The following is a 10,739-nucleotide window of genomic DNA, read 5'->3' as shown; positions in this document are numbered from 1 at the left end:
TTGCTAAGAAAGTGGGGGCGGGAAAAGAAAGAGCCAACCAGATACTAAAGATGGATAAGGAAAATGCCAGAGGCTGTGGGTTGGGATGCAGAAGAGACATGTGGTTCTGTAAAAACTAAATTCACCAACTCCACAAATTCAGTCTGTTTCGAGGTGGCACCTCTGAGCCCTGGGCAAATCAGAGTCCTGTACTGCCCATTCAAAACCACTCCTCACATTCGCTATAACTACTTTGTTGAATAAATGAATTAAACATTTCCACGAACCACTTCCGCAATAGGTGTAATAGGAACCTAGTAGGTAATATCTTTCATTTAATCTCTCCCTACCCTTCTCTGCCAGACATTTCCTCGCCTGCCTTTCAGAAGAGATCTCCTCTAGGACTACAGAAAAAGTCACTAAAAACCCTAAGTGATTCACTTTCCCCATCTGGATAAGGCAAATAATACAAGTTCCTACCTACCTCATACGGAGGGAAACTATACACGTGAAAGCAATTTTACATCCTCCCAGTTGGGGTGAGGGGAATAAATTCCAAGAATTCCGATATGCACAGCCTCATTTTAATTCCAAGGCGTCTGTCAAAGCAGGCGCATTCCTTAAACCAGGCAGCCCATCCAACTGGGTCAAGGGAAAATCAGTTTCCCCTGATCTGGTAAGTAAACAAGGTAAGTCATTTCCTCTCCATGAAAACCATCCCTCGCTCGTGTCCTTCCAATCTCACCGCCTGAGTGTCGCCTGGCTGAGCCATCCAGCCTTCTCGCCCTACTTGGCTCCTCCCCGCATCCCGCCATGCCACAAGACCGGCAGCTCCCGCTACCCAGAAGGACTACGTCCCCCTGCATGCCTTGCGGCAGCCGTCGTGGCCACGTGACCGCGCTTCACTCAGTGTGGCGGTCACATGAGCCGGGGAAGATGGCTGCGTTAACAGCAGAAAACTTTGCAGCACTCCAGAGCTTGCTGAAGGTAAATTGGGAGGGCGGAGACGGCGTGAGCCGGGCCTTTGTCCCCAACATTTTAGACGGAACAGGAATTGGAATAAACGGACCTTGATTTGGAGCCACGAATCTGCCGCTGTCTTTCCGTGTGGCCCCAGGCAAATCCTTCGCCTTTCTGAGTTTTTTAAAGCAGGAACAAAATTAATACCACCGTGCCCTAACAGAATGGCGGGGAAACAAATAAGATAATGGTCGTGAAGGCGCTGTACGAATGCCTCTTGCTAATAGTCTCTGCGGCTATCTTTCGGGATCGGTGCATTAGGGTGGTAATTGCTAGGTCCTCGTGGCCAGTTCCGATTTCATCCAGCAGCCGCTCGGCCCTCGGTAGTTTGAGAAATTATCTCCTCTTCGTGCGCCAAGCCTCCTGAGTAAAGTGTTCGTGCTTTGTTCTCCCGAGTCCCGGGTTTCTGTACTTGATTTGACCTATTGAAGGGCGAAAACACTCCTGATAATCATTTGAAAGATTGTGAGGTTGAAAGGGACGTACTTCATAGGGTTTTGTAAGGATCAAATGAAACGATGGATTGGAATTATCTGCTTAATTTCTGACTTCCCCTGTAGAAGGGGCGGCTTTAGCTTCCTTCGTGGAACTTGTTACTGGCTAACATTATGCGTCTATTTACCTGTCTTTCTTTTTCAAGAATGTAAGATCCATAGGGATTTTTTTTTTTTTTTATCACCAGAGGAAGAGGGTTGAGTTAATTACACTCAGCAGTTGTGTGTGGCACACTTTATCATTCATGGCACGACATTCATCGTTGGTCCATGCATGCATGATCCCTCTGTTGTTTTAACCACCTCTCCAGTGTTCACTCGTATTCTCCATCCCTAAAGGCATCTATGTTGTACACAAATGTATCCCCAAGAAGTGTACCCCCCATACCTGGCACACAGCATGTGCTTAATAAATAGCTGTTAGATGACTTAATGAATGAAGTACTAAAGCTGGGACTTAACCTAGAGCTCTCAGCTCCCAGCCTAGTGACTTTTCACCCTCATTGTGGCTCCTGTTACCCATTTACCCGGCATGTCTATTCGTGGTATGGACTTTTTAAATTGTTAATTGATAACACATACAAAAATGCACAAATCATAAGTGCATAGTTAATGATTCATTACACACCATGCAGCCACCACAGTAGTCAAAAAAAAAACATTGCAGGTACCCCAGAAGTCCCTCTATTGCTCTATTACTTACCCCACTCTCCTACCTAATGGTAACCACTATCCTTACTTCTAACACCATCAATTTAGTATTGCCCATGTTTGAACTTCACATAAGTGGAATAAGACTGCTATTTTTTGTGTGTCTGAGTTCTTTTGCTTGCCATTATGTAGCAACAGTTCATTATGTAATGTCCATCTCTGGTAATTTTCTTTGCTGTGGAATAGTCTTTATCTGATATTAATGTAACCACTCTTGTTTTCCCTTGATTATGGTTTGCACGATATATTTTTTTCCATCCTTTTACTTTTAACCTATCTCTATTATTATATTTGAAGGGGGCTTCTTGTAGACAGCATTTGAATGAGTCATATTTTTTAATCCACTCTGCCAATTTCTGTCTTTTAATTGATATATTTAGGCCATTTACAACTAATATAATTATTGATGTGTTAGGGCTTAAGTGTGCCATTTTATTTTTTATTTCCTGTCAGTTCTCTTTTTTGTTTGTTTCTTTTTACTTTTCCTGCGGGTTATTCGAACATTTTTTTTTAGAATTCCATTTTGATTTATCCATAGTCTTTTAAAATGCATTGCTTTTAATAAACTTTTTAGTGATTGCTCTAGTTATTCCATTGATATACATAGCTTGTCACAGTCTATCAGTCTCTCTCATTTACCAGTTAAAGTATAGAAGTCTTACCTCCCTTTATGTCCCTTTACCTTCCCTCATTTATAATATAATTGTCTAAAATATTTCCCCTACATAGATTTAGAGCCATATCAGACAGTGATATAATTTTTTCTGCAACTTTCAAATAGAATTTAGAAACTCAAGAGATAGAAAGCCTATTGTATTTACCCATATTTTTGCTTCTCGTGTTCTTTCTTCTTGATATGCCAAGATTTTTAATTTATTTCCTTTTCGTTAAGAGAATTTCTTTTAGCTATTCTTTTAAGGTAGGTCTTGTGACAGATTTTCTTAATTTTTATCTAAGAATGTCTTGATTTCCTCTTCATTCCTGAAGGATACTTTTGTTGCGTGTAGGATTCCAGTTTGACAGTTCTTTCCTTTTAGCACCTGAAAAATATCATGCCGCTTCCTTTTTGCCTCCGTGGTTTCCGATGTGAAATTTGCTGTCATTCTAATTGTTTTTCCCTTATGGATAAGATTATCGTTTCTCTCCTGCTTTCAAGACATTTTTCTTGAAATATTTTTTTTCTTGAAGATTCTTTTTTCTTTTCACGATTAGCCTCTACTAATACCACATGGTAATGAGACTTGTTACTCCCTGGCATGGAGTTTCCTGCTTGCTCTCAGCTCCCTACTTGGTCTCAGCTCCGTACTTGGCCTTTTCTGACACCACTTCAGCAGGGGTGTTGAAACACCTTGTTATAGCCTCACAGGGGTGGAAGTCTAGGCTCCCCACTCAGCCTTTGCTGGCAGAGTGAGGATGGGACCATAGTTCTTTCTGTGGCATTTGGCTGGAGTAGAGCAGTTACTGTCTAAGGTTCTCTGTTTTGCTAGGCTGCCCCTTTCTTAGTCCTTTGGCTGGGGAGAGCAGGTGTTTGTTGGAGCTTTTTTCTTTCTGCACCCATAGGCATTCTGGGTTTCCCATTCTTTCAGCTCAAAGTCTGGATATATCAACAAAAAGAAAACCCAGGGAACTCACCACCATGGCATTCCTTGGTGGTAAGGTCCGCAGTCTGTCTTCTCCCCCTTCCCAGAGTTGTCTTAGGGTTGTTTTCTATCTAGTGCCCACGGATGCTAGTTATGCCTAACAGTTATACTTCATCTTTCCAGAAATGGAAGTGTGTTTTAAATCTTGAGTCTAAAGGTGTTACACCACTACTGAGACAATATTATGTACTAAAACACGTATTTTTTAGTGTCTGTTTGTTTTTTTGTTTTTTGTTTTCCATCTGTGAATTAATTTACAGGCCTCCTCAAAAGATGTTGTCAGACAGCTATGCCAAGAGAGCTTTTCCACTTCAGCCCTTGGCTCGAAAAAACTCTTGGATATTACGTGTTCCAGCTTGTCTGTGACCCAGGAGGAGGCAGAGCAAGTAAGTGTGGCCTTTGGCCACTGAATTCTCAACTCGTTAGTCTCTTTCCTGACCTCCCAGTCATTGCTATGTCCAAGGAAATGTTTGTCCTGAAATATCTATTGATGTAGCAAACTTAATATAAATTTTTTAAAAATGTTAGTGAAGTTAAAAACTGTTATCTTTGAACCTTCACTTCCTGTGGTAAATGTGGCACAGATGGGAGAACTGTACCGAGAATCAGAGCTCCTGACCATTTCCTTTTCAGACTTGTTACCTAGACAGTGTGACCAAAAGCCATCCTTTTCATGATTTCCTTTCCCAGCCTGTAACTTGCTGATGCTGATAAATTGTCAGACTTTTCAGGGATCACTGGACAGAAGCTCCAAGGCCCACATGTCAGGGAGGATGTGCCTCTGGACCTCACCTGATCTCAGCTAATGGCCTAAAGGAAGAGTAAAGTGACTCAAGTTATGTAGCACTCATAGCCTTACGTTCCCGGGGCTAATGTTTCTAAAACAGGATTTCATCCAAACTGGCTTATCCTGCTGCTTTTGCTGCTGCTATTATTATTATTATTATTATTATTATTATTATTATTATTATTAATCTGGAACTTTGTTCATTAAAGTCAGCTGTAGAAGAGTAAAAGGCAGAAGTAAGATAATGAAAGTGAGTTGGAGACTTATTTTGAGGTCCCCAAAAGTAGACCCTGAGACAAAGAGTTGGGTGCAGGCAGTTACTTGGGAGGTGATTCTAGAAAATACAAAGGGGTGAGTGGAGAAAATCAAACGGGGAAGAACGCCAGGCTGATAAAAGGGTGTGTCAATGAGCAGTTACTGCTGTGGGCAACTGGGGCTCAGTCTTGGGATCCTGTAAAAAACCATGTGGAACACACCCCAGAATTTTCCCCTGGAGGGCAGAGAGGCTAGGGCATTTATCCACTGGCTTGCACCTCTTGGTGGAGGATTAACATGCCCTCACCTCTGAGTTGTGCCTGTCTGCAGCTGAGCAGCCTCAGATGGCGTCAGAGAAAGCCTAAAGCAGAAACAGTTGCCTTGGGAGTGTCTTAAGTTCAGCTGAGCATTGTTATGTTTACAAGACAACCATAGCCACACTTGGCTGCACATTTCACTTGGAAGGACACAGAGTGGAACACAGCTCCTATCAGGGCTACAGTCAGGCACTGCTCTTCCACAGCGGGGGTTCTAAACAGCCAGTCTGGAGCTGTTCATTCTTTGTCCTCCCAGGTGACAGCCTAGGGGCAGGGTCATGACATTTCTACCACTTTGGATTCAACACTCAAAACCCACAGGAGCCAGTAGCTCTGGGAGCAGTGCAGTAAGCACAGTTTCAGGTTCTGGCAAGGAGCATGCAGCTATACTCAGAGGGGCTCAAAGCTGAGGGCCCCCGGGTGTCTCTGCAGTCCTCCCGGTCCAGAGGCAGTGGACCAGTGCAATGTTGCCTAGTTACAACTGACTTTCTACTTCTCTCAGGTTACCAGGGGAACAGGCTAGAAAGTTAACTGAAGGTCAGCTTCTGTGCAGAAGGAAAGGGGATTTATTAACTCTTTACCTGTAAGCAGAGTGTCTGGCAAGTTGCCAACTTCCTGTGTCAGGCAGCTGCATCTGTCCCCTAAAGCAGTAGGTGAATTTAGAGGTCGGCCGAGGCACATGGGCATCAGTATCTGTGACAGAGGCCTCAGGACTCATGGGACTCAGTTGAATGACTCTGGCAGTGTATGGCAGACAGGGGCATAGAGCCTTGCTCTCTGTCCCCTGTCTCCTGCTTGCTTCTCCTCACCGCCCTTGTCCCCATCTTTCTTGCAGCTGCTCCAGGCCCTGCACCGCCTTACCAGGCTAGCAGCGTTCCGTGACCTGTCCTCCGCTGAGGCGATTCTAGCTCTCTTTCCTGAAAATTTCCACCAAAACCTCAAAAACCTGTTGACAAAAATCATCCTAGAACACATGTAAGTGCTCATCTCTTGAGAGTTCCTTATAATGCTTATATTTTTTGTTTCTGTTTTAGAAATAATATGTTCATTCTTGAAAACCAAACAAAAAGAAAACCATAATCCTATCACCCAGAGGATTAGCAGTATTTGTTCCTTCATGGAGAGCCTTTCGGGACTTGTTTATTTTTTTCATTTACACACATAGAGGTTGGTGTTTTGTTTTTAACACAACAGGATCATGCCATTTTACAACTTCCTTGTTTTCTCTTAACAGTATTAACATTAATGATAAATTATGCCAATAAATATTTACCTTCAATATCATTTTTAATGGCTAAACATTTTTCATTATAGGAGGAAATTCTGTATAATTTAATTAAGAGATTTCCAAGTGTTGGACATTTAGGCCATTGGCAATTTTTATTTCAGTGAACGATTTATCATGGAAACTTTGCTCGTATACTTAACTGTTTCCTTACTGGATTAAAGACGAGGCTTTACCTTTGTTTTATCAAGTTGGCCATCAGATTGCACCAACTATTTTGGCCTGTTTGGGTGTGTTTTGCATAAGATGCAATGCCGTTGTGTCGTAAATGCTCATTGAAAAGAGTAGCTTGACCTTTTCTTTGTTTTGTCTTTGAAAATGGTAGCACAATATGGTTACAATGCATTAAGCCTGTTCTTTTTTTTACCTAAGCTGTGAAAACTAACAACACTTATGGCCTTAACATCACTGAGCTTTACCAAACGAACAAAAAGCTGCTCATTGGAGCAAGGCGTTTCTGCGCTCCTTTCAGGAGGTGATTACAGGTTTGGAGATCACAGAGAGGCGGAGGCCCAAACCCATGGGCCTCTCTCTATCTGAAGACTCAATTCTCATCCCTTTTCCATGATTTTTTTCTCATCTTTCCCTCTTAAACAGATCTACTTGGAGAACCGAAGCCCAGGCAAATCTAAGTGAGTACCAAGAAATCTGCCTTTTCCTCTTCACCTCTTCCCAGCTCCAGCTCTAAATCTGCCAGGTGGCCAAAGTTTTTAAGCAAAAATCAAAAGTGAATTAACCTAATCCCAAACCAAATTGTGTGTCTTGTTGTTGTTTTTTTTAAATTCTACCTTAAAAACCCTTTTCTGGTTATAAATGTAATATAATATAGGCATGTTGTTAGAAAAAAAAATAAACATATTCAAACCAGAAAGTGAAATACTTAAAATATTTCCATTAGGGAAAAAAACATAATTGAAATTAGTTTGAAAGATTGAATAAAAGTGGATGTTTAATAAATGGTCACAAAACTTACTCTGAGCCAGTCACTGTCAAAGAATTCTACCTGCATTGATTCATTTAGTCCTCCCAACAACCCTGGGAGCTCGGCCAAGATTGTCTCCATTTTAGAGATGAGGAAACGTGCTCAAAGGTTAGACAAGTGATAGAACCCATCTTTAAGGCAAGTCTGTCTCAACCACAAGCTCTTTGCACTATTGCTGAAGCTTCACATTTTCTAAGACTTAGGCCATAACCTCATGTTTTCTGCCTTGTGTCATTTTTCATTCCTCCTGACATCTGGAGGGTTGGGAGTTAAGGCAGAAGCCTGGAGATGCTGCCCACCATGAGTCATTACTAAGCGCACGTGTCATGGAGTGCACACGGCATGACTTGCTAGGGGTCTTGGACCCCGTCTGTCTGTCTCCCTCAGAGACTTGCTGTGTGGATCAAATGTATTACATATGTATATCCCTTAGAGCTGCCTGCCACAGCGTAAAGGCTAGATAAATGTGGGAGGCGTGAGCTCTGAGCTGAGCTGTCCCTTCTACAGTCTCTCTGCCACGCCTGGTCGACCTGGACTGGAGAGTGGACATCAAAACTGCCTCAGACAGCATCAGCCGCATGGCCGTCCCCACCTGCCTGCTCCAGATGAAGGTACGTCCACTGTCATCCTCACTAGAAGGAAAGAAGGGGCAGCAAAGATACCAGTTTCCAAAGTTTAGAGATCTCTAACCCCATAAATAAAAAATATTAAGCACCCCCCCAAATGTATTTATTTACAAAGTGTGTGTACTACTGTATTAACATATTATAGGCATAATAAAATCTCTACCAAAAGTAGAGATTTTAAAGTAAGACAAACACAAAACATACATCTTAAAAATAATTTGCTGATACCTAAAGGTTATGTTATACAGCTACAAGAAAGTTCAGCTTTCACAATAAGAGTATGCATTCAGATTTCAAATCACTTTCTTGATAATTTTGGTATGCTTTAGCCAACTTCTTGTCCAGGACGATTAGGCCATCCCTGCTTGTAACATGGCTGATCAGGCGCTCCTAATAGCAGTTGGAGAATAGTCAGTTATTTTCTTGTTCTCACACTCTCGCTTCGTTGGTGTTATCTTCACAGTTCTTTCTGGAATCTTTTTTAGTCACATATCCATTTTAAGGGTCTGTTTAGCTAAAACTAGATAATGTAATGCTGTGCTTACTTAACCTAGAAACTCAACACCTATGAGAAAACCAAACCGTAGGGTGCCTCTAACAACTTTTTAAATATTAGTAAAGTTTGCTTTTTAAAAAAGATACAAATATAAGTAGACAATATAATATTTTTCCTGCATCCCAATGGATTCTTAAGTACCCCTAGAGCCTAGTGCATAAATTACCAATATAAACCCATGTAATGTTTTCTCACTAAAGTGTTGAGTCGGAGGTGTGAGTGAGCCTTGGCTTCTCTGACTCCTGCCCTCAGCGCTCCTTGCAAATGGAAACTGGCCCCAGCCTCTGAGACGTCCCCTTCCCTCACCCTCTTGCCAAATGTCTCCAAAGCTAAGATTGTCTATAGCTCTGAGCAGAGAGCCTCTCTTCAGAAGTTCCCCAGAATGGGGTAGGGCTCATGGGTCCAGGGTTCTAGGAAGAGAGGGAACTTTGATTTTGGGGCCATGTTCTCTTTTCAGATCCAGGAAGACCCCAGTCTATGTGGGGACAAACCCTCTGTCTCAGCTGTCACTGTGGAACTGAGTAAGGAAACTCTGGACACTATGTTGGATGGGCTGGGCCGCATCCGGGACCAGCTTTCTGCCGTGGCCAACAAATGAGCCCAGCCAGCTGCCAGCCCCACTGCCACATTCTGTCTGCTCGTCAGTGGTGGAGCGCCTCCCAGCACCCGGTGGGCCACTCTGTCTCAACAGCTGCACTGACAGCAGGCAGTGGGATGGCGGGGACAGAGGGAGGACTGCCATCCAGAAGGCACAGTTGGATTGGGAAGAAGCAGCCACGCCCCCACGCTGTTCTCATCATTTTCTCTTTCCAAAGCTGGTGAACGGAGGAGAAGCATCTATCTTTGAAAGGCTCCTGTGTGCGACTTAATTACTGCTGTGACAGTGTGGAGGGGCATTTGCTTCAGCTGCCTCTGCATCGCTGATTGGAAAATTCAGGCCCAAACTGTAGAACTTGTCTAATAAGTTCCTTTCCAGCATTAGTTCTGATTAACTCATTTCCAAACCCGGAACATGTGGAGGGAATCTGGTGGCTGATGCCAGTCACAGAAGCCAGGTAGGTCCCGCAGAACAGGGCCACTGCAGTGTGGCCTCCTGCCCTGAGTCCAGAGCCTTTCCCAGCACCCTCCGCCTCCTGGGCCTCCTTTCAGCATAGGAAGTCTGAAATGGGGGCTAATTCCCTTCTCCATGAAGCTGGGAGCCCCTTCCTTGACATAAAGCAGCCACTCCAGGGTGAAGAAGTGGGAGTGATTGGAAATAAATGACAGTTCTGAAAACTTCATGATTCTGGTCACACTTCTCAAAGCTTCTTGTCCTTAAGTGCTGCCCGTCGTTTGGAAAGATGATCCCAGTTTCCTAATTCCCAGCTAAGCCCATGACCATAGTGTGACCTGAAACCAGGCACATGGTCCTTACCACCTTCCACGTGTTTGTCATATAGCGCAAAAGAAAGCAAGATTGACAGCTTGTCACAAGAGCTATGATGAAAGCACTCCTTAGAGTCTAACAAAGTAGATCATCTCTGTCACGTGCCTGGCACATCACAGGGCCTTGGTGTTTGAGGCTTACCCCCGACCCTGCGTTACCCAGATCACCGCAGCAGCAACAGCCCGCAGCCTGCTCTCTGAGCGCTTTGTTTTGGTGGCTTCGCAGGTAGTGTATGCGGGTCAGTGGGGGGACAGATGGCAGAGAACCCCAGGTTAAGAGTACGGGCTTGGGTCAGGCGGCCGGGTTTGGAAGACAGCTCTACTCAGTGATAAGGTTCTTGACCTCAGCCTCAATTCTCCCGTCCCCATTTTAAAAAATTAAATGGTGATAATATCTATTCTGTAGGGCTTTTGCGAAGATTAAATGACACAATGTACCTAAAAGCACTTAACACTCTTACGGCAAATATGAAGGGCTGGGTAATGCTAGCTTTGAATATTAATGGGAAGGAAAGCGGAAAGCTCTCTACATTCATTGTTTCACCTACTATAACAGTGTTACACTAGGTGAAATCTTGGTGTGACAATGCTATTATCCTCCCTTTGTCTATGAGGAAATCAGCTCATTGAGGTTAAGTCACCTGCTGGTAAATGGCCTCATT

The 10,739-nt window shown here is 43.4% G+C and overlaps 1 protein-coding gene across 1 annotated transcript; it reads left to right on the top strand.

Annotated features, from left to right (window-relative positions):
* Window positions 1–844: 844 nt before the first annotated feature.
* COMMD9 (COMM domain containing 9) lies at window positions 845–9,932 on the top strand. Its single transcript, XM_011356834.2, has 6 exons — window positions 845–966; window positions 4,105–4,230; window positions 6,039–6,178; window positions 7,086–7,120; window positions 7,978–8,081; window positions 9,110–9,932. Exons 1-6 carry the CDS (start codon window positions 916–918, stop codon window positions 9,248–9,250), a joined length of 597 nt encoding a protein of 198 aa, XP_011355136.1. The 5' UTR covers window positions 845–915; the 3' UTR covers window positions 9,251–9,932.
* Window positions 9,933–10,739: the final 807 nt, after the last annotated feature.

This window comes from Pteropus vampyrus, unplaced genomic scaffold (assembly GCF_000151845.1).
Source record: "Pteropus vampyrus isolate Shadow unplaced genomic scaffold, Pvam_2.0 Scaffold31, whole genome shotgun sequence".
NCBI classification, from domain to species: domain Eukaryota; kingdom Metazoa; phylum Chordata; class Mammalia; order Chiroptera; family Pteropodidae; genus Pteropus; species Pteropus vampyrus.
The sequence above is the reverse complement of the archived record's forward strand: the minus strand, read 5'-3'. Positions and strand labels throughout refer to the sequence as shown.

Coding starts and splice junctions, on each gene's coding strand:
- COMMD9 (XM_011356834.2), top strand. CDS start 916: ATGGCTGCGTTAACAGCAGAAAACTTTGCAGCACTCCAGAGCTTGCTG. Junction 4,231..6,038: donor CCCAGGAGGAGGCAGAGCAA/GTAAGTGTGGCC, acceptor TCTTTCTTGCAG/CTGCTCCAGGCCCTGCACCG. Junction 7,121..7,977: donor CGAAGCCCAGGCAAATCTAA/GTGAGTACCAAG, acceptor TCCCTTCTACAG/TCTCTCTGCCACGCCTGGTC.